The sequence below is a fragment of the Mustelus asterias genome, chromosome 2 (genome assembly GCF_964213995.1).
Source record: "Mustelus asterias chromosome 2, sMusAst1.hap1.1, whole genome shotgun sequence".
NCBI classification, from domain to species: Eukaryota; Metazoa; Chordata; class Chondrichthyes; order Carcharhiniformes; family Triakidae; genus Mustelus; species Mustelus asterias.
Window position 1 is genome coordinate 50,048,104 of NC_135802.1, and position 24,870 is coordinate 50,072,973.

Here is a 24,870-nt window from a genome sequence, read left to right on the forward strand (position 1 = left end):
GGTAGCAAACCTTGGACAACATCCCTGCTTGGGTTGATAAGTGACAAATAACATTCATGCCACACAAGTGCCAGGCAATGACCATCTGCAACAAGAGAGGATCTAACCTTGACATTCAATGGCATTACCATCACTGAAACCCCTACCATTGACATCCTGGGGATTATTATTGATCAGAAACTGGACTGGACCAGCCATATAAACACAGTGGCTTCACGAACAGATGAGAGAATTGTGCTACAAAAACAGAAAATGCTGGAAAATCTCAGCAGGTCTGACAGCATCTGTGGAGAGAGAATAGAGCCAATGTTTCGAGTCTGGACAACCCTTTGTCAGTGAACTGTGCGATGAGTAACTGACCACAGAGAAAATAGGAGCAGGATTAGGCCCTTCGGCCCTTTGAGCCTGCTCACCCATTCATTATGATCATGGCTGATCATCCAACTCAGTAACTTGTTCCTACTTTCCCATATCCTTTGATCCTTTTAATCCCAAAAGCTATATCTAACTCCTTTAAAACATTGGCCTCAACACCTTTCTGTGGTAGAGAATTCCACAGGCTCACAACTCTCGGGTGAAGACATTTCTCCTCATCTCAGTTTTAAATGGTTTACATCGCATGACTATGATCCCTAGTTCTAGACTCTCTCGCCATCAGGAACATCCTTCCTGCATCTACCCTGTCTAGTCCTGTTAGAGTTTTATAGGTTTTATGAGATTCCTCCCTCATTCTTCTAAACCAGTGAATATAATCCTAACCGACTCAATCTCTCCCCATTTGTCAGTCCTGCCATCCCAGGAATCAGTCTGATAAACATTCACTTAATTCCTTTCATAGCAAGAACATCCTTCCTCAGATAAGGAGACCAAAACTGCACACAATGTTCCAGGTCTGGTCTCACCAAGGCCCTCTATAACTGCAGCAAGATATCCCTGCTCCTACACTCAAGTCCTCTCGCTATGAAGGCCAACATATCATTTGACTTCTTCACCACCTGCTGCACCTGCATGCCTACTTTCAGAGACTGGTGTACAAGGACACCCAGGTCTCGTTGCACATTCCCTTCTCTCAATCTATAGCCACTCAATTAGTAATCTGCCTTCCTGTTTTTCTTAGAATCTTAGAATCCCTACAGCACAGAAACAGGCCATTCGGCCCATCGAGTCTGCACCGACCAAATCCCACCCAGGCCCTACCCCCATATATTTACCCATTAATCCCTCTAACCTACACATCCCAGGACACTAAGGGCAATTTTAGCTTGGCCAATCAACCTAACCCGCACATCTTTGGACTGTGGGAGGAAACCGGAGCACCCGGAGGAAACCCACGCAGACACGAGGAGAATGTGCAAACTCCACACAGACAGTGACCCAAGCCAGAATCGAACCCTGGTCCCTGGAGCTGTGTGCTAACCACTGTGCTACCGTGCTGCCCAAATCTAAATTTGCTACCAAAGTGGATAACCTCACATTTTTCCATGTTATACTGCAGCTGCCATGTATTTGTCTACACACTCAATTTATCCAAATCACATTGAAGCATCTCTGCATCCTCCTCACAGCTCACCCTGGTGATACCTGCAAATTTGGAGACATTACATTTAATTCCCTCATCTAGATCATTAATATACATGATAAATAGCTGGGCTCCTGGCACTGATCCCTGTGGTACCCCACTCGTCACTGCCTGCTGTTTGGAAAAACACCCTTTTATTCCTATTCTTTGTTTTCTGTCTGCAACCTGTTTTCTAATTATCTCAATACACTACCCCAATCTCATGCACTTTAGTTATACACACTCTTATGTGAGACCTTGCCTATAGAATCTTGTAAGATGACCACCAATGCATCCACTATTTCTTGGCTCACTTCCTTAAGTACTCTGGGAAGTAAATTATCAGGCCCTGGGGATTTATCAGCCTTCAATCCCATCACTATTCCCAACGCCATTTTCCTATTAATACTGATTTCTTTCAGTTCCTCCCTTTCACTAAACCCTGTGTTCCCCAACATTTCTGGTACATTATTTATGTCCTCCTTTGCCAATACAGAACTTAAGTATGCAGTTAGTTGGTCTGCCATTTCTTTGTTCCCCATTATAAATTCCCCTGTTTCTGACTGCAAGGGACCTACATTTGTCTTCACCAATCTTTTTCTCTTCACATATCTATAAAAGATTGTACAGTCAGTTTTTATGCTACCCACAAGCTTACTCTTGTACTCTATTTTCCCCTTCTTCATAGAATCATAGAAACCCTACAGTGCAGAAGGAGGCCATTCGGCCCATCGAGTCTGCACCGACCACAATCCCACCCAGGCCCTACCCCCACATATTTACCCGCTAATCCCTCTAACCTACACATCTCAGGACTCTAAGGGGCAATTTTTAACCTGGCCAATCAACCTAACCTGCACATCTTTGGACTTTGGACATCCCTTTGTCCTCCTTTGCTGAATTCTAAACTGCTTCCAATCCTCAAGTCTGCTGTTTTCTGCTGGCCAATCTGTATGCCTCTTCCTTTGATTTAATGTTATCTCTAATTTTGTTTGTAAGCCATGGTTTGGCCACCTTTCCCATTTTATTTTTACATCAGACAGGAATAAACAACTGTTGCAGTTCACCCACGCGCTCTTTTAATGTTTGCCATTGCCTATTCACTGTCATCCCTTTAAGTAGCATTTCCCAAGCCATCATAACCAACTTGCACCACATACCATTGTAGTTTTCTTTATTTAGATTGAGGAGCCTAGTCTTAGAATCAGTTATTTCACTCTCTATCTTGATGGGTAACTCACATCCAGAATCATCAAAGCCTGTCCACCATCTACAAGGCACAAACCAGGAGCGTAATGGAATACTCTTCACTTGCAACTCCAATAGCACACAAGAAGCTCAACACCATGCACGACCAAGCAGCCACCCATTGATTGCCACCCATCCACCACATTATACTTCATTCTCTCCACCACCAGTGCATGGCAGCAATGTGTACTAATGCATATACAACATACACTGCCTCCTTTGCCAGACCTTCCAAATGTGCAATCCCTGCCACCCCACCCAAAAAGATAAAGACAGCACACCATCCTGACTTGGAAATGTATTGCCATTCCTTTGCAGTCATCAGATCAGAAACCTTGAACCCCCTTCCTAACAGCACCGTGGGTAAAACCACACCAAATGGACTGCAGTAGTTCAAGAAGGCAGCTCACCACCACCTCCTCAAGAGCAACTAGGGCTTTGCAACATATGCTGACCTTGCAAGAAATGCTCACAACTCATAAAAAAATATTTTAAAAATCCAGGTTGATACGTTTTGTATCAGTATGGTAGCTGGGTAATGAACTATTCTCAAGTTAATAGCATTTTAGAACCTTTAATAATAGATTATTTGGTGCACAATATTTTAAAACATTGTACATAGAAATCTATTATACACACTCAGTTCTTAGAACTGCCTTGGTATTTCTCTAGAATTGAAGTTTTTCTGTTATGGTGGCATTGCTGCTCTCAGGTTGGATCACCGTGACTGTTAGATATGGAAGTACTACAGAAAGCTCTGAAGTGGAGGATATTCCTATAACTGAATGAATAGCCGCAAAATAAAAGAAAATATCCTGCAGATACTGGAAATCTGAAATAAAAACAGAAAGTGTTGGAAATATACAGCAGCTCAGGCAACATCTGTGGAATGAGAAGCAGAGTTAACATTTCAGATAACCTTGCGTCAGAACACTACTGCTCGGCAGTGAAACCTGCTGCCTACACTGGGAAAATCTGTTTCTATTTTTCTAACATGAAGCACATTAATTATAAATTAGGAAATTAATGAAGTATCTTGTTTTGCCAAGTCAACCTACACAGCATTTCTATATACACTATAATCTTCACTTGTGGTATTTTCAAATAATGGACAAAGTCCAGATAAAGTAAAAATTTCTCCACGTGGACATGTGGATTGGAAGTATTAATATAGGCTGATATAAAATAAACTTTTCTGTTAATAAAATCTTTGATATTTCACTTAAGGCACAAAGGTGATGGTAAACCACTGAAAGCATAATTCATACACAATGTCGCCTGTATTTTTAAACCCCATGTTATTCAGCTCCATTCATTTGTGCGATTAACCATCACTTTAGTGAAAACATAATAAATTAAAACATTTATTTAAGTGTACATGGTGAATAGAATATATCATTGTTAAAAGGAAGTTAGTCATTTGGGAAGATATTCGTTGTGTCTCATTGCAAACAACAGCAAATTATAATTATAATTATCAGTCTTATAAATTCGGCTCAAACAATACGTACCATTTTCTGCACATGCACCTTCTTTGGAAAATTAATTCTATTTTGCAATGGAAGTAGCAATCATTAGGTCGGAAAATTCTGTTACTTCTAAACATATTTTTTTAACATCAGCAACTAAGGGAGGGCTGTTTAAGATTCTTCAATGTCTGTACTAATTCATGGTGGGAGATATAGGAAGGATATCAGAGGTAGGTTCTTTACGCAGAGAGTGGTTGGGGTGTGGAATGGACTGCCTGCAGTGATAGTGGAGTCAGACACTTTAGGAACATTTAAGCGGTTATTGGATAGGCACATGGAGCACACCAGGATGATAGAGAGTGGGATAGCTTGATCTTGGTTTCAGATAAAGCTCGGCACAACATCGTGGGCCGAAGGGCCTGTTCTGTGCTGTACTGTTCTATGTTCTATGTTCTAATTAAAGCTTTTGTAAATAAATTAAAGCATTTGTTTGGGACAATTATTTTGGCAATAGGACTCTCAGTTAGAAAGATTAAGATAAATGCTATAATGCGCAGTCCATGGGTGGGATTTTCGCGCTCTTCCCACCGGCAGGATATTCTGGTCCTGCTGAAGGTGACGCCTCCACGGCGGGTTCTCTGGTGTTGTGACAGGTGAGCCACACAAAACATCACAGACATTGGCGGGACTGGAAGATCCTGCCGGCAGCCAGTGGTGAGCCACTTCCGGAAAACATGCCACGGGGAAGCCCAAACATCCTGCCCGATGTACATCTGTGGTACTTGTTTTAACTTTGATTGTGAATCTGATCGTTTATATTCATTTCATGTAACATAAAAAAATCAGCATAACAAAATAATTTTTGAAAAATGCAATTATGAACACAGAGAGCATATATAAACAACAGGCAAGACAGGTCCAAAATAATGATAAAAAACTTTAAAAATGACATGATAATTCAGGCTATATATTTGCAACATTTTAAACATGAGTCACTCTCACTGCAGGTTAAAATTAGAAAGCTGCTATGTTCTATTATCCTGGACTACCAATGTCCGCATATCAGGAGAGCAAGTAGTATCACCAAATAGAACCGTGAGTGATCGTCCTGTAACAAATGATGAATGAAGAATTGGTGACCATTTTGCATGAAACAGTTCATGTTTGTATTTTAAGTGAACACATTTCTTAAACAGATGCACAACTTCGCCGATAAAGAATATTTCGATTAGCCTTTCAGTAATTAATAACAGAAGTATGAAGGCAAAAACAAAACTCCACTTGTGAACTTAAAAGGCAGGTTTAATGTGTCATTGGAAGTCTTCAACGAGTAGATATCTACAGTGCAACAACACTAGATTTTGAAAAAAAATGAACGACATATATGGTAGTGAGATTCCCAGAGTGAAGAGAAAAACTCCGAAGGCAAAAGTATAAAACCATGTTTAGGAACATCAGACTGATAGCAGGCAATTGGGAAGCTCACCATTACCAAAATAATCTTAAATTTGTGCATTATATATTAATTTTACTAAAGGTTTGAATTCACCAGAAGTGTATCTTTTTATTTCTTTATACAGTATGAGTTTATAATCCAAATACATTTTTCACATATATATGTAGAGAGGAATATTAATTGACAGTTTTACAAGTAAAGGTAATGAAATAGAATGACTTGCATGAATTCCAAACAACATCTAATCTTATGGTCTGAAACTCTCATGAAATAAGTTAAAAATGTATTTCTCATTGTTAGAATTTCATGAGTTTCATTGTTTTTCGAGTGAACTTGTCTAGCTAACTTACCTGCTTTGTTAGGAGTGTTTAAATTCAAAATATGTAAAATTGAAATCAGTCATCAAGGCTTACTAGTGAATAGACTACTTTTTCCCATAAATTATTAGAGGCAGTAGCTACATTATTCCTCATCCAGTCAGTTATTGCCATTTATCTGGGTCAAGAAAGACAGGATAACTTCTAGATTCATGTTAACAGAAGTAATACAAAGAATCAGGCACCAGTACAACTGGTGATGGTAATTACTCAGTCTCCAGCACAGCCACTAATTGTTGAATAATGGAACTTTTTTATGAACCTACCCCATGTCCTGAACATTTTCTTGCACCACTAGCTCCAGGGCAGGTACTGAAATTAAATGCTTTCAGAGGAAGACACTTGTGATTGATGCACATCCTGTCCTGTCCGCAAGGGGTACCATCTTGCACGTATCCCAGATCTGTGACTTCATCTAATATGACATGGCCACCGCTAGAAAACACAACAGAACAATATTACAAAGTAGTCGGGTTTCTTGGCACATTGGCAAAGATGTCCATGTCAAACACTGAATTTTTTTTACAAATTTTTGAATTGTAAATTTAATTTTAATTAAAAAATTTTTAAATTTTACAAATTTGTAACAAAATCTTTAAATCAGGCATTTCAGATTCAAAATAATCTCAAGAGATTTAAACAAATATTCCAAAGTAAGTCCCCAGCCTAAATTCACAATGGCAAAATCTATGAAGAAATTCTGCTAAGTAACGGACCGCTGTGGATGGATTTTTAGGCAGAGGGGTATGATTCTACGGAATGGGCCCAATAATGAGATGCAAATATATTCCAGTAAGGGTCTCAACATTGAAGGGTGAGAAATGTGACCAACCGCTGAGAGGGGAAGGAGACGATCACTTCATACTTTCATGTCAACATGAAATGCGACTTTGGACTTCTAGCCATATTTTCCGCTCCCATTGCTGAATCCACCTGATGTGAACAGGGGTGGAAATTCCCAGCCCAGGAGATTTACTTCAAACATCCTGACTTGATGTTGTATTGTGCAGTAGAGCATAGGAAAAGTACAGCATAAGAAACAGGAGTTGAACAACTTTTTCTACATAATATAAATATATTGAATCTACAAATACAAGTATATTGGAGATCTTGCTGAAAAAACAATTGGTATGGATTCAAAGAAGATGTTGGACTGAATTCTCACTCAGGAGCTGAAAACAGGGCCCCATCCACACCCCAGAGGGAAACGATCACTCTTTGGGAGTTTGACTGGGGAAACCCCCTCAATTGGCATGGAGATAGCTTTCCTGTCCAGTTATGCGCTGTGAGCAGGTTCTCAAAGCTGGAGGGCTAATCAGTGACCTTCCAGCTTAAGAGGAGCAGTGGCTGCAATGAATGGCGGGTTGACTGAGAGGTTCCTCCTTAGCAACTTTTCTAAGAAATCGTTTAAGAAATAGAAATAGCAGAGCTATGTTGCTGTGAGGGTGGATGGGGGGCTGAGGGAGAGGGGGGTTGAATCCCTTTACAGGACTGCCTTTCAGTAGTACCCCCACCCAGGTAGAGTGTCGAGCCTGAAGTGCTGACAGCCTAGCCCGTTACTGAGCGTTTGCCTCCCAGCAGTTGAACAGCACCCCATCGTCCACCAATGCCCACTCTTAACCATGCTCTTAATGAGATTAACTGTTTGCCGCGTGTGGACAGGTGGCCTTGTTGGACTTCAAATCCACCTTCGCCAAAATGACCAACATGGTGAATAGGATCCAGAAACCAGCAATCTGCCTATCCTGAGGTTTCCTGACTCCAGAAGGACCAGAGAATCCTTCCCATCGTGTTAAACTAACTGCTTTTTATAATCTTACTGAATTAGTGGGCAGGGGAAAGATGGTTGTTTCAATACATTCAGATTTTCAGAGACCTCTTGATAACTTTTCACAATTGTGATTACTGATGAGTGATGGAGGTGAAGTGTGAAAGCAGATATTAACTGACATCAATACAGTTGTCATACATGGAAACGTTATATATTTATATTATGTAGAAAAAAATTGGCTGGGCATAGAAGGTAAAATATGAACCAGATGCAGAGTAGTTAGATCTTTCAAGTAACTAGACCAATAGATGGAAGATACATTTCGATGTGGGTAGTTATAGAATAATTGGCAAGAAAGGCAGGAGCCAATGAAGGATATTCATTCAATTATGGTGATACATAAACGTTTGAAGCCATGAGTATATTAGAGAGCTAGGACGAAGTAAAATAAAACAATTAGTTGCTTGGTTCTATTAACAGATAGGGAAGATACAAATCAAAAGTGGTTCTTCTGCTGTTGTAGAAAGCCAGGCCGGCTGGAGTATTGGAAATACCTCTTATCATGAAATCATAAGTAATACACTTAAAAGGGTATAGACAGCACAGTTAAAATGATCCAAGTATCAGAAACTTAAGGCTGCAGTTAAACGTCTAATTTTACATTATTAGAAACCTGCATAAACTGTGTATTGAAGTGAAAAGAAGGCAATATAATTTGGGGGACTTCCTGGTGCATTGAAGTGAGAGATACAATATTTAAATTAGATCGCTCCAAGTACTTGGACTTTACACTGGGGATAGACATGCAAGTTATTGTGTCCAGTTCTGTGTCAAGCCACATTTTCTGAACATCCACATAAATTCATGAATTTATTTTTCATTCTTTCCAATATCTGAGTACGTGGACGGTCCCACCTACTCTTCTGACTTTACAAATTAGTTGTCCTTTGCCCTTAATACTATGCAAGGTGCAGTCAGCAGCATGACTTGAGTTTGCCAGCTGAACAGGAGAGATCGATAGCTGCAGCTAAGGTCACTGAGCTTGTACCTTTGGCAAAGAAGATTTCAAGATTATTTTGTTCAAATTTTCACAATTGTAAAGGGAACGGTCCAGATTGGTCAGAGTCTTCATTTGTAGTCAAGGTTTCAAATATCAAGTAACAACTCAACAATTATGGATAAGTAGGCAGACATTTTATCATCCTAGGAGTAATAGAATTGTGGGATGAGTTACCAGGGAAGACCATTGAAGTGGGGCAGAGTCTGTGGGCTCAAGGGACATTTTATATGTCTTTCTCAAGAAGAAAGGGAATTAAGGAATATTATGAGAATTTTAAAAAGCAGCTGTTCTGCCTAATTATCTTTTTCTTGTTACTATATTTCTTACACGTTTAAAAACATTTAAATACATTTTATGCTTTATTTGCAAAAAAAAGTGCTCTTTCTGCTTCCCATTTTGTAAAAACTGTGTGGGAAGTTAAGCTCGAATGACCAATAGTTCATTTAAAAACATGAGGGTAAAATTAAATTTAATGATGTCACTGCACAAAACATAACAATGGAGTGGAATTGTAAAGTAAATGTTTAATAATCATCTCATGTGTAATTAATTGCAAACACTATACAATACAATAAATACCCAATCAAGCTTGACAATGAATTCAATTAAAATGACTAAATAGGCAAATTATAGGAAATGATTTGACCCCACAGTTAAACTATAGGCAGTCACTATTAAATGTTATCATTGATGACTACAGGCAGTCGAAAAGAGGCTTTCATTTTCATTAGGGCCTGAACACCAGCAGTTACAATTATTTACCCCACTCAAATATTTCTTTTCCTTGAGGTTAGGGTGGTATTAAATTGGGCAAGTCAATCAGTATTCCCGATTTACTGTCCTAGCTGCAAGTAAAAATTATGCCCGGCTTTTTCGTAAAAGGAAAAAGATTTACTATTAGAAAAATGGGCTATGTACACAATTGTAATGCAGATGCGCTTGTAGCCTGCATTGTGTGGAGAAACTGTGCTACACTTTGTATCCCAATGCCCAGGATTAAGTTATAGATGAAGAAGATAATGGGAAGGTGATGGCCTAGTGGTATTATTGCTGGACTATTAATCCAGAAACTCAGCTAATGTTCTGGGTTCGACTCCCATCACGGCAGATGGTAGAATTTGAATTCAATTTTAAAAAATCTAGAATTAAAAATTTACTGATGACCGTGAAACCATTGTCGATTGTCGGAAAAACCTATCCGTTTCCCTAATGTCCTTTAGGGAAGGAAATCTGCTGTCCTTACCTGGTTTGGCCTACAGATGCTCCCTGACACAGCCCCCACCCACAAACCTCCTTAACAGAAACCCCTCCTGGCACTGCAGTGCCCAATCACTGCCAGGGTACTGCCCAGGCATGACCCTCCCTCCCCTGGAAGTTGTACCTACCTGTGCGTCCCCAGCAGGTTCTGTTTGCCAGATCTGTTTGTCAAAAACTTGTAAACCCCATCAATATGACATCACGCCAGCAGGTGGGGGTGGAATTCCCAATGTGGGAATGTGGGGATGTGGGGATGATGTTGCAGCAGGGAGGTCTGCTTTGTGGATGTTAATGGGGTTCCCAACCTTTCATGGCAGCAACCCTATTTTTGATTTGATTTAGTATTGTTACACGTATTAGCATACAGTGAAAAGTATTATTTCTTGCAGGCAATCCAGACAAAGCATACCGTTCATAGAGAAGGAAATGAGAGAGTGCAGAATGCAGTGTTACAGTCATAGCTAGGGTGTAGAGAAAGATCAACTTAATGCGAGGTAAGTCCATTCAAAAGTCTGACGGCAGCTGGAAAGAAGCTATTCTTGAGTCGGTTGGTACATGACCTCAAACTTTTGTATCTTTTTCCCGACGGAAGAAGGTGGAAGAGAGAAGGTCCGGGGTGTGTGGGGTCCTTAATTATGCTGGCTGCTTTGACGAGGTAGCAGGAAGTGTAAACAGAGTCAATGGATGGGAGGCTGGTTTGCGTGATGGATTGGGCTACATTCACGACCTTTTGTAGTTTCTTGCATCTTGGGCAGAGCAAGAGCCATACCAAGCTGTGATACAACCAGAAAGAATGCTTTCTATGGTGCATCTGTAAAGGTTGGTGAGAGTTGTAGCTGACATGCCAAATTTCCTTAGTCTCCTGAGAAAGTAGAGGCATTGGTGGGCTTTCTTAACTATAGTGTCGACATGGGGGGACCAAGCCAGGTTGTTGGTGATCTGGACACCTAAAAACTTGAAGCTCTCGACCCTTTCTACTTCGTCCCCGTTGATGTAGACAGGGGCATGTTCTCCTTTACGCTTCCTGAAGTCGATGACAATCTCCTTCGTTTTGTTGACACTGAGGGAAAGATTATTGTCGCTGCACCAGTTCACCAGATTCTCTATCTCATTGTGTAATTGGTAGGGTTGGGCACTATATCAATGGGGAATCCCGCTGGTGTAAAAACCATATTGGTATTCTGGTTGGATTCCCCGGCCTTCCCTACCACTGAAAACGGGGGTGGAAAATCCCGCACAATGACTTAACATCAAGAACCCTCGGGGGTAGGGAATCTCAAAGATTCACAGATCTCTGAATGAAAGGATTACTCTTCATGTCAGATCTAAATGGCTGACCCTTTTTGCTGAGATTTTGATCCAATGGTCAGTAGTATCCAGCCAGGGGAATCAGTCTCTCGGGATCTATCCTGTCAAGCCCTCGAAGAGTTAAACATATCAATAAGATCATTCTTCCAAACTTCAGAGAAGGCTGAATTAGCTCAAATTGTTTACTGGAAAATGAAGTGCCCGATTTACCAATTTACGATTGTTTGCGAGGGCTCTGGATTGGACAATTTACCTTGTTGCACTATGAACTATTTATGAGGAAAATAATACTGTGAATTTATTTTACAATTTTGTTGCAAGGCAGGGCAAAAGTTTTTCAAGAGGAAGGGAGGAAGATGGAGTTGAGGTTAAAATTAGATCAGCCATGATCTTAGAGAATGGTGAAGCAAGCTCGAGGGGCCGAGTGGCCGAGTGGCCTACTCCTGCTCCTAATCTGCATGTTGGTATGTTCTTTTGTTAATTCATTTTCACTATCGTCATCCAAGGTAACTTTATTCCTGGAAGCCCAACTCATTATAAATATATAACACACAATCACAGGAAGGAAACTTCTTGGCCTGGTTATTTTGTAGCTTGTACATCAGATATATAGTAAATTACCTGCAGTTGTAATGTTTGTGTTTCTGTAGGAAGGTAGAGATGGTCACATCACCTGAGAGCTCGCCTATTCTTGGCACACCAGTTGTATCATCGCACAGCAGATAGCCACATAGTACATCTCTGCATTAAATGAAAGGCAGTCTGGTTCATTCTAAATGCAATATTAATTTTGTACACAGTATCTGATTGCTCATATATACAAACGGATTGTTACATTTTGCGCATTTTGCTTCAAGTTCAAATGCATCTTTTGGAACCATGTAGCAGTAATTATGACCTGCTTGTAACATTGGTAGAATTTGAAGTAAACAAATGGCATTAAAATTCAAAATAGTCAAGGAAGTTTTTTTTATTGATTAAAGGGATGTGGGCATTAGGCCGGCATTTATTGCCCATCCCCAATTGCCCTGGTGTAGGTGGTGGTGAGCTGCCTTCTTGAACTGCTGCAGTACATGTGGTGGAGGTACATCTACTGTGCTGTTGGGGAGCGAGTTCCAGGATTTTAACCCAGTGTTAGAGAAGGAAAGGTGATATATTTCCAAGTCAGGATAGTTGAGTGGCTTGGAGCGAAATCTACAGGTGGTGGTGTACCCATGTATCTATGCCGTTCTAGATGGTTGTGGGTTTGGAAAGTACTGCCTAAGGAGCCTTGGTGAGTCCCTGCAGTACATCTTGTAGATGATATACACTGCTACCAGGGTGCGTTGGTGGTGGAGGGATTGAATGTTTGTGGATGGGGTGTCAATCAAACAGGCTGCTTTGTCCTGGATGGTGTCGAGCTTCTTGAGTGTAGTTGGAGCTGCACTTATCAGGCAAGGGGAGAATATTTTATCACACTCCTGACTTGTGCCTTGCAGATGGTAGCGAAGCTTTGGTGAGTTAGGAGATGAGTCTCTCGCCACAGGATTTATATGGTTAGTCTAGTTCTGTTTCTGTCAATAGTAAGCTCCAGGATGTTGATCATGGGAGATTTAGTGATGGTAATTCCCTTGAATGACATGGGGCGATGGTTAGATTCTCTTTCGTTGGAGATGGTCATTGCTTGGCACTATGTGGTGTGAACATTACTTGCCGCTTTTCAGCACAAGCCAGGATATTTCCTAGATCTTGCTGCATTTGAACATGGATTGCTTCAGTATCTGAAGAGTTGTGAATGTTGTTGAATATTGTGTAATGAGTGGATTCATTTACTTAATTAACTTTTGCAACTTTTGTTTCTTTTACAGTAATATAGATTGCAGTGAAATACAACATTACATCACTAACAGGTGACATTAATGTGACAATAACATTCATTCCATTCACCCAGTATATATTCTGTAAAAAACAATGAATCCTATAGTAACAATGGCATGTGGGGTTAAAAAGCTTTTAAAAATCAGCCATTCATATATTTCTTCAAAAGTCTGATGTTACTACAATTCTAAAAAAGTTTCAATCAGCCAGATCTTTAAAGTATCGATAGCAGAAACTATAAGCACTTGACACCATTTCAACAGGGTGTAAGTAAACATTGAGGCATTGACAAAATAAATGTAAGGAAAAAATCTAATTGAATAATGTTTTCCTTTGTGTGCAGTTTCAACAAATTAATGGCGATCTGGGCTTTCCGTATATAAATCAAGAATCAACGGGGGATTTGTGGATAATTGTGGCAGATTTTTAACTTCATATAGATTGGATGAATCAAATTGGGAAAGGGAGCCCAGAGGATGAGCTCACAGAGTGTATATGGATCAGGTTTTCTTAGAATAATGCACTCTGGAAGCAACTAGAGAATAGGCTATGTTAGACGTGGTAATGTGTAATGAGACAGGAATAATTAATGTCCTGACAAAAAAGAATAATCCAGGTAAGAGTGGTGGTTGATGTTTGTCTAAATGACAACAATCTTTTCACTCCCAAACGAATTTATTGTGTGAAGTGTTTTGAAAGATTCTGGTCTGTTAACAAAAAATTTCAATGGCAATATTATTATATATGAAATGGTGTAGGGTGAGGAATTTACTTACTGTTTATTGCACTGGATCCAGGTGTCCTTGTTTTTGCCACAGTTTCCTTTCTCAGTTCCTTCAATGTTAAGCTTTTCATAACACAATTTGTCCGCAGCTCTTGCTCCTAAGAAATAAATGGTTGTATTTTAGTTGCTAACAAAAACCATTAAAAGAAATCAAAGGAAGAAAACAAATGCCATCAAAACCCAAAAGCACAAAAAATATTCACATCATGAAAAGAGAAAGAGTGGAGGATTATAGAATGACCTATTGTTAGACAAACTTTGCAAAAGATCCATGCAAACTGAATGCAAATATGTAAAAATAACTTTACAGAATTCAAGGGTTAGTGATTTATGTAAGAAAAATATAACCATGCAAAAATATACACGCAGGCCATGAAAATCTGCAGCTATTTCAGTATCATAGAACCACAGAACTCCTACAGTACAGAAGGAGGCCATTCAGCCCATCATGTCTGCACCGACTCTCTGAAAGAGCATCTCATCCAGGCCTACACCCCCGTCCCACCTCATAATCCTCGTAACCTACAAATTCCTGGGCACTAAAGGGCAATTTAGCAAAGGCAATCCACCTAACCTGCACATCTTTGGACTGGCATTAAATCGAGGATGTATGTATGGCTAGTTGTGTCGGGGACTAGGGAGTTTGGGGCGGGGGGGGGGGGGGGGGGCGGAGCAGGAAGCACCCATCCACACCAAGCATGTTCACTATCATAAGGTAGGGCAGAGAATCCCTAGTAAGAAGTTTAACAACACCAGGTTAAAGTCCAACAGGTTTATTTGGTAGCAAAAGCCACACAAGCTTTCGAGGCTCTAAGCCCCTTCTTCAGGTGAGTGGGAATTCTGTTCACAAACAGAACTTATAAAGACACAGACATAGAATCCCTATGTCAGGGGTTCCCATGTCACAGGCCTTTGATGGAACCTGCTCAGCAGAGCTACACCTGAGAACAGACTATACCTGACTGGTAGGTATGGGAACCACATTAGGAAGTTAAGCCAACTCATGGCCTGAATATAAAAGGGAGAAGAAAAAATAACAATTGTAATGTTCAAATTTCATGGTAGCACCTCTCTGTTGCTTTTAGTGGATGTGGGAGGGGCTGAGCACCACAATTAGAGCTAGACTAATTTTGAGGACCAGGAACCTATGATGTGTCTCTGGTGGTGTGAAAATCATTGCACCTTCCCTTTGTTCTGGAAAGCATACAAGGATCATTGACAGAGCTTCCCAGCAGGCACACGTTGGCAGTTGTGTTGAGATCTGCCCATCACTAATTTTCAAGATTATAGGATTTCAAAGATTTCAGTTGTCAAAAGTAGCATGCCTAAATACTGGATATCTGCCAATATACACTTGCTGTTTTAGGCTGGGTTTAAAATAGACGTACAAATGACCATGTGTCCTTTAATGGCGTATAATTCAATGTTAAGGGACATGATTGGTATTCCTTGGCACTGCTCACACCTGTCCACCTACTAACACAAGGGGCGGAATAAATTGGGGTGGGGGGGGAATGGGGGAGGGCAAGGAGCAGTTCAGGGTCACGAGGGTTTGGGAAGATTAGGGAGAAGCGTAATGGGGGCTAGAGGGTGTATTTAAGAGAGGGAATGGGTAGGAAAGGAGGGTTTCAAACTAAAGGGGGTGCTGCCCCACAATCAGCAAAGGGCAACCCTCACCACCACCCTTAAACATTTCTGCTTAAACATGGGTCTTCCTGCTACTGCCCTTCTGCTCATTGGACAGCATATTATCAGGATCAATTGTTCATTTAAATATGGCGGGTCAACTGCTGATTTCAGTACCCACCCACACCCTGTTATTATGGAGTTGAACTCGGAGGTGGACAAAAAGGTGGTGGGATAGGCTTCCACCCTATTTTCTGTGCCTCCCCCGTGGGAAAAAAGCCCATCGGGGGCACATAAAATTCAACTCAAGATTTCAAAAATGGGAGCTCATAACTTTTCCAAATAAAATGCTATCAACATTAGAGAGGTGATTTTAACTATATCTACCCTGGGGAAAGCAGGTTGGTAGTCAACTGAAATTCTGTCAGGTCAGCTGACTAACTTGCTAATGCCCTGCACCCATCCTGATGTGCTGAATTTTAACTTGCTTTTCTGAACAGGCCCCTTGGAGATCTATCATTAGCCACTGGGATCCTTCTTTCAGTACGGCGTTTGAGATTCGATCATTCCAATGGGGTCTGCCTGTAGTTTAATTGGTGGCCTGAACAGGAAAGAACAAAGAACAAAGAACAATACAGCACAGGAACAGGCCCTTCGGCCCTCCAAGCCCGCGCCGCTCCCCGGTCCAGGATTGAATCCTGAATCCAGGATCCCCGCCCAATTTCCCAGCCTATCTACATACCAATATCCTATCCACCGAGCTGTCCCTCACAGCTACGATGCTTTGTTCATTACAACCTATTAACTCACCCCCACCTCCCCATTCCAGACCATGTGATCTCCAGGGAGAGGCGAAAACCCAGAGTGAAAAACCCCAGGGCCAATATGGGGAAAAAAAAATCTGGGAAATTCCTCTCCGACCCCCTGAGGCGATCGAAACGAGTCCAGGAGATCACAATGGCCCTGATCGGAAAGCTTAGGTCTCCCCTCTCCCAGCCTCCCCTCTATTTTCCTTCTTCTGAGGCTGCAGACAGTTGCTGACAATTGTGCCTCTAAAATTCCATACCTATTTCCAACCCTAAGAAAAATCCACTGGCCAACAACCTGTCAAAAATAGATTTTCACTGTGCCATTTCCTACCTATCCAAGATATTTCAGAATTCTGGAATGAAAGAGTTTATCCATACAGTAATAAAGACTGTGAAACTCACCACCACTGATTGAGTTGCAGACAACTAACGGGCTTACCGTTACCAGCATCTTGTTTAAATCACTACTTTTATGTTAACACTCAAGACTTATCCTTGTCCCAGACACCTCCAACACCATTTGGTGCCTTTGGGAAAGGAGGAGGCAGCATAGGGAAAAATATGAGGGTGGGTTAGGGGAGACGAATCGAGAGAAACACATAGTGATTAGAAGCAGATTAGTGATATTGAAGGGAAACAAAACAAGAAGAAACATACGCAGAGAGTGAATCAAAGAAAGATTTACCAACTAAGGCATATTTTGGCTCTCCCTCCCTCCCTCTGGTCAGTGTTTGGCCAGATGAGAAAGACATCACCACACAGGCATCCAACAACAATTGCAGAATGGGCCCCAATGATATCTTTGGGGCTTCTTCTGCATTTTTAAACAGCGGATCCGCCAGCTTGGGATGAATGTTCTGCCCACCTTCTCAAAGCTGCCAGTTAATTTTGTAACTTGTTGGTGAGGCAGTGGGATTAGAGAAGACTTGTGTTTGCCCTCATTTTAAATGCCCCTTCCCAGTTTTGCCAGCTGGGTGTGGAGCGAGATGGGGAAACAGCAGAGAAAGAGAAGTAAAACACACGGAACACTAGCTTTCATTTGTACAACACTCACGTGCAATAAATACAGCCTGACACACAAAAAGAGAAAGAACAAAGAGAAAAAATGAAACCAGTGTTTATCTGAGCTTGTAATATATCTGCTTATATACCTTCCTCGTGGCAGATTGGATATTCAACGTTCTATTGTATTAAAAACACTACTCATTATGTTACGAAGGACTCATTTTCAAAAAGAATTTCTTGCTGGCAAGCAATGAATTCCTGACACGGAATTCCCTGTTTGGCCTTGGTTCCATTGCTGCTGAAACTGTTCTGCTGATATTTACGACCATAAAGGAACAGCACATTTACTATTGCTCCAAAGTCACAAACATGACATTACAGCAACAAGATACACGCACTGAGTTTAGTCATGACTGTGACTTTGACAGTCTGAAGAGGCTCCTTCCCCATGTGGGTGAGGTTCCACACAGACCCATATGAAGACTATGTGCTTGGTGCAGATAGAGGTCTTTCTGTTTGTGGCCAAGTCCAAAATGACAAACCCAGTTTAAGTACTGTCAGTGGTAGTTGTTAACTATCTGACCACCATAGAATCAAAGAATCCCTACAGTGTAGAAGGAGGCCATTCAGTCCATCGAGTGTGCACCAACTCTCCAGTAGAGCATCTTACCCCCACCCCCTCCCCGTAACCCCAAGTATTTACCCTGCTAATCCCCCCTAACCTACACATCTCCAGACACTAAGGGGCAATTTAGCATGGTCAATCCACCTAACTGCACATATTTGGACTGGGGGAGAAAACCGGAGCACCCGGAGGAAACCCATGCAGACACGGGGAGAATGTACAAACTCCACACAAACAGTGACCCAAGCCGGGAATCGAACCTGGGTCCCTGGCGCTGTGAGGCAGCAGTGTTAACCACTGTGCCACCGTGCCATCCCCTGGTGGACCCTGAAAACCCACATTTGAATAAGAGGTGTCTCCAGCTTTGAAAGCGATTTTTGGATTGTTTTCATTGTTAACCCAGTGGGCACGCTTAACATTAGAGGCAGCCCTGTAAAGTAGATGGAATAATAAATACAAAATAAATATAAATATTGAATATTCTGAAAACTTTACAAATGAAACTACTATTTCTAAAGTATAAGGTGAAAACCAATTGCCTATAAAATATAGTAAGAAGTCTCACAATACCTCGTTAAAGTCCAACAGGTTTATTTGGTATCACAAGCTTTCGGAGTGCTGCTCCTTCATCAGGTGAATGGAGAGTTGGTTTCACAAACAGGGCATATATAGCCAAAGACTCAATTGCAAGATAATGGTTGGAATGCAAGTTCTTTATAGGTAATCAAGTCTTTACAGGTACAGACAATGCAATGTGGAGAGAGGGTTAAGCACAGGTTAAAGAGGTGTGAATTGTCTCAAGCCAGGACAGTTAGTAAGATTTTGCAAGCCCAGGCCAAATGTTACGCATAGTGTGACATGAACCCAAGATACCAGTTGAGGCTGTCCTCATGCATGCAGAACGTGGCTATCAGTTTCTGCCCGGCGATTCTGCGTTGTCGTGTGTCTTGAAGGCCGCCTTGGAAGACACTTACCCGAAGATCGGAGGCCCTTGACGGCTGAAGTGTTCCCTGACAGGAAGGGAACACTCCTGCCTAGTGATTGTCGTGCGGTGTCCGTTATATGTCTACATATGCCTGTTTGTGAACCCAACTCTCCACTCATCTGATGAAGGAACAGCGCTCCAATAGCTCGTGATACCAAATAAACCTGTTGGACTTTAACCTGTGTTACGAGACTTCTTACTGTGCCCACCCCAGTCCAATGCCGGCATCTCCACACTTAATTCATTCCCCAAACTGACAGTTCAAAATACTGAGGTAAAGCTGCAAATGCAAAGCAAAAATACAGATGAATGAATAAACCAAAATATGAAAGGCTTTATTTCTGTCTTAATATTGACATTCTACTTACTTTCTCCCCATACATATTTGCATTGCCGCTCTCTAGTCTTACATCTCCCACCATAACAAAGTCCCTGAAAGAAATGCAATGAGGTAAATACAGAGTAGATAATCTTTAGAGAGCAATCCACTCACCAAAGGAGAAATCAAATTCCATTATATACCTGATCGTTGTCACAAACGTAGCCATCCATTTTATGCATATTTGGTGGGCACTTCAGAAAAAATGAACAGAGAATGGTTAGCGTTATGCTGCTTAAATATTTTCAGAGGTGATATGATAGGACCAAGATGGTTTGGTATTTATACATATTATAGAATTCATAGATTCACAGAATCCCTACAGTGCAGAAGGTCATTCGGCCCATCGAGTCTCCACCTGACAACAATCCCACCCAGACCCTATCCCTGTGACCTCACGTATTTACCCTGCTACTCCCCCTGACACTAAGCGGCAATTTAGCATGGTCAATTAACCTAACCCGCACAGGGCCAGAATTGAACCCAGGTGCCTGGCACTGTGAGGCAGCAGTGCTAACCATTGTGCCACCGTGCCGCATTATATATGTAGTTAGCTCTTAGTTAGCAAGGTATACTTAGCTCTTTGCTTCTTCCTCAAACAGAGGTCTGAACAATCCCCATCCACCACCACTCCCCTTCGTTTGGCTGAACTGGTTCTCTCACTCAACAACTTCTCTTTTAACTCGTCTCACTTCCTCCAAATAAAAGGTGTGGCTATGGGCACTCGCATGGCTCCCAGTTATGCCTGTCTCTTTATGGGTTATGTAGAGCATTCCCTGTTCCAGTCCTACTCTGGCCCCCTCCCACAACTCCTTTATCGGTACATCAATTACTATTTTGATACCACTTCATGTTCTCGTCTGGACCTGGAAAAATGTATCAATCTTGCTTCCAATTTCCACCCCTCTATCACCTTCACATGGTCCATCTCTGACACTTCTCTTCCCTTCCTTGACCTATGTCTCCATTTCTGGTGGTAAACTGCCTATTAGTATCCACCTTCAACACACCAACCTGCTGTCCTGTCCACATGTCCGTCCTTGGCCTTTTGCACTGTTCTAGCGAACCCCAGTGCAAACTGTAGGAACAGCACCTCATCTTCCAATTGGGCACTTTACAGCCTTCCGGACTGAACATTGAGTTCAACAACTTCAGAGGATGAACTCTCTCCTCCACCCTTCACCCCATTTTCATTTATTTCATTTCATTTCATTTAATCTCATCCGTCCATTTTAGCATACTTCTTTCTCACTTCCATTTTTCCACTTCTCCATTCCAGCTCTCCTAGCTCCCCCCTCAGGGCAACTGCCACATTCTTCAGGCAGTCCCTTAACCATCTGTACCTCTGTTCTGCCATTCACACATTCTGATCACTTAATGGACACTTTTCGCACCTCCTCAGCCTTCTGTATCCTCATTTACATTCCCTTTGTCCCATTCCGCACCACCCCCCCCCCCCCCAACCCCCCACTCCCATAGTATAAATCTCTGCTGATTCTCTTTGCTCTCAGCTCTGACAAAGTCATCTAGGCTCAAAATGTTGGCTCTATTCTCTCCCCACAGATGCTGTCAGACCTGCTGAGATTTTCCAGCATTTTCTGTTTTTGTTTTATACTTAGCTAATGTTTTGCTTTCATCACAAGGAAGGCAGGTAGACAGTAAAGTCCTGTCTTTTGTCACTTCCTTGACCAGGTATTCGTTTACAAACATTTGCATATTGCATCGCGCAAGCATGTTTGCTTATCCATGTTTTCCTTCCCCTCTTTCCCTAAGGAAATGGCAGACATGACAGAGCAGAGACCGGGACACATTTAAAAGGGGAAATGGTGTTGAGGTCCTGTAGCGAATTCCTTCCATTAGTCCAGGCTGTGGGCATTTAGTTCTCTTTTTTTAAAGCAGCTTTAGGACAAAGCAGTGTCTGGTATGGTTGGAGCTCAAGTGCAGCCCCAACGGAGAGATTGATTTGGAAATGTTTGAATCTCTCGATCCAGAACTGAAATACTGACCCTGTTCAATTTTGAAATGTTCACTAATATTTTCTGCAAGTTTTGAGGTGATTCTTTATTTTCTTAAATGAGGATTGTCCCTTTTTTCAAATTTCCAATATGCCTTGTATTGTCAGAGACTCCCCCCATCTGTTGTATACAGGTACTGAACCACAATCTGCTGTACAGTAACTGCACAAACCAATGCTACCCCCATATGGCTGGAATTTATCTAACTGACTCCCATTGAAAAACGTGTCAAAACATGTTTGTGATTTCACTCTTTGCGAGATTTTGTGGGAACTTCACCTCCGCGAACCTCAGGACAGAGATTAACAGATATAAAGTTCATACAAATATGTTAAGCAGTCATACAGTAATCTTTGGAAAGCCTAGAAGGTTGTGGGTCCAAGTCCCACTGCAGGATTTGAGCCCAGTAATCCAGGCTAAAACACCAGTGCGGTCATGAGGGAGTGCTGGACTGTCATAGGTGTGTCTATTGGATGTGATGTTAAACTGTGGTCCCATCTTCTCTCTCAAATGGACATAAATAATCCCATGGTGCTATTATGAGGAAGAACATGGGAGATATCCCTGGTGTCATGGCCAATATTTACCCCTCAATCATCATCCCAAAAACAGATTATCTGGCCAATATCACATTGCTATTTGTGAGAGCTTGCTGTTCTCAAATTGGCTGACACGTTTCCTACATTATAACAGAGACAACACTTGAAAAGTACCTTGCTGGCTGGAAAACTCTTTGCGACATCCTAAGGTTGGGATAGAAACTAGAAGCAGGAATAGGCCATTCGGCCCTTAGAGCATGCTCTGCCATTCATTTTGATCATGGTTCATCATCAAATTCAATATCCTGATCCCCACTTACCCCCATATCCCTTGATCCCTTTATCAACAGGAGCTATATCTAATTTCTTTTTGAAAACACAACATTTTGGCCTTAACTACTTTCTGTGGTAGTGAATTCCACACACTTACCACCCTCTGGGTGAAGAAATTTCTCCTCACCTCAGTACTGAAAGGTTTGCCCCTTATCCTCAAACTTTGACTCCTAGTTCTGGACTCACCCACCATTGGGAACATTCTTTCTGAATCTACCCTGTCTAACCCTGTTAGAATTTTATAAGTTTCTATGAGGTCCCTCTCACTCTTCTAAACTCCAGTGAATATAATTCTAACCGACTTAGTCTCTCTTCATATGGCAGACTTGCCATCCGAGGAATCAGCTTGGTAAACCTTCGCTGTACTCCTTTTATAGCAAGGACATCCTTCCCCAGATAAGGACACCAAAATTGCACACAGTACCTCAGGTGTGGCCTCACCAACTTCCTATACAATAGCAACTTCCCCAGTACTGACAACTTTAGACTCACTGGTCCATCGTTCTCTGTTTTCTCTCTACCTCCCTTTTTGAATAGCGGGCTTACATTAGCTACCCTCCAATCTGTGGGAACCAGTCCAGAGTCCAAAGAATTTTGAAAAATAACTACTAATGGATGTACTATTTCCAGAGCCACTTTAAGTACTCTGGAATGAAGATCATCAGGACCTGGAGATTTATCCACCTACAATCCCATCGATTTCCCCAAAGCCATTTCTCTACTAATGTTGATTTCCTTCCTCACTAAACCTTGTTTCTCTCAGAACTTCTGGTACATTATTCATGTCTTCCTTTGCGAAGACTGAAGCAAAGTATGAATTTAATTTCTTGGCTATTTCTTTCTTCCCCATTATGAATTTTGCAGTTTTTGACTGTAAGGGGACTACATTAGTTTTTGTCAATCTTTCCCTCTTTATATAGCTATAGAAACTTTTACAGTCAGTTTTTATGTTCCCCACGAGCTTACTTTCATACTCTATTTTTCCCTTCTTAATCAATCCCTTGGTGTTAAATAAATGCAATTTTTTTCCCCTTTAGTTTTTAGGGATTTTCATAACATAGATTTAATATTAAATATGTGAGAAGTAATCACCTCACTAGAATTTCCAGTGCAGGTCTCGGAAATGTCACAATCATTTACTTCTTTGCGACATACAAATCCATTTTGTTGAAACTGCAAAAGTAATAAACAATGGTCAATGCTTGAATTTCAATTAGATCAGGAAAATTCTTCTGAATGTCGACAAATTTCATGCTGATTTGGCATGATTCAGAAAACAAGAGATTTACCGAGAAGCTGTATACAAAATTAAATTGTTTGCAATTATTACTCTATATTAGTATGAGGCAGTTTTCAACAATGGGCTATGGCATCGATTCAAGCAACGAGCTGCAAATGCAAACATCAGTGAGTAATCTCTTCACAGCAGGAATCAATGTGAGGAATAGATCCCCAGGTGGTATTCTGGAGGTAGAAGCCTCAAAATCCTTTCAGAGACCAGTAAATTCTGGACATTTGAGTCATTTCCTGCTCGAGTGTGCTAGTAAACACTAAATGGCTTTCCTCACCCATAACTATCTTCTTGCTTTGCCAGAGGATCAATTGCTGTTTTTTGTATAATTTCCAACTGCATGGAGTATTATAGTTGAGAAAGCCCACCAATGCCTCTACTTGCTCAGGAGGCTAAAGAAACTTGGCATGTCTACTACAACTCTCACTAACTTTGACAGATGCACCATAGAAAGCATTCTTTCCGGTTGTATCACAGCTTGGTATGGTTCCTGCTCTGTCCAAGACCACAATAAACTACAAAGGGTCATGAACGAAGTCCAGTCCATCACTCAAATCAGTCTCCTATCCACTGACACTGTCTACAATTCCCGCTGCCTTCTTCCATTGGGAAAAAGATACAAAAGTCTGAGAACATGTAGCAACTGACTCAAAAACAGCTTCTTCCCTGCTGCCATCAGACTTTTGAATGGACCTACCTCGCATTAAGCTGATCTTTCTCTACACCCTAGCTATGACTGTAACACTACATTCTGCACCCTCTCCTTTCCTTCTCTATTTATGGTATGCTTTGTCTGTATAATGCACAAGAAACAATACTATTCACTGCATACTAATAAATGTGACAATAATAAATCAAATCAAATCAAGGAATGAAAGATCGGTACAAGGTAAACAAATCACAGAATTGTAGAATGACACGACATAGAAAGAAGCCAAATCCACCAGTGTCTGCCCTTTGAAAGAGCTGTCCAATTAGTCCCACTCTCCTGCCCTTTTCCCATAGCCTTGCAATGTAATTTTCCCCTTCCCCAATTCCTTTTCAAAAGTTATCATTGAATCTGCTACCATCACTTGTTTCAGGCAATGCACTCAAAATTGTAACAACTCACTTTGGGA

General features: G+C 41.3%; 1 protein-coding gene across 1 annotated transcript in view; it reads right to left on the reverse strand.

Moving 5' to 3' along the window:
• Positions 1 to 5,566: 5,566 nt before the first annotated feature.
• LOC144507755 (disintegrin and metalloproteinase domain-containing protein 22-like) overlaps positions 5,567 to 24,870 on the reverse strand; it is a 227,783-nt gene continuing 208,479 nt past the window's right edge. The window contains exons 18-22 of the mRNA XM_078235028.1: positions 23,554 to 23,634; positions 19,564 to 19,627; positions 14,138 to 14,243; positions 12,126 to 12,245; positions 5,567 to 6,543 (exon numbers count right to left, since the gene is read on the reverse strand). Of these exons, the coding sequence (XP_078091154.1) occupies positions 6,363 to 6,543; positions 12,126 to 12,245; positions 14,138 to 14,243; positions 19,564 to 19,627; positions 23,554 to 23,634 (552 nt within the window). The 3' untranslated portion in view covers positions 5,567 to 6,362. The remainder of the gene's footprint in view (positions 6,544 to 12,125; positions 12,246 to 14,137; positions 14,244 to 19,563; positions 19,628 to 23,553; positions 23,635 to 24,870) is intronic.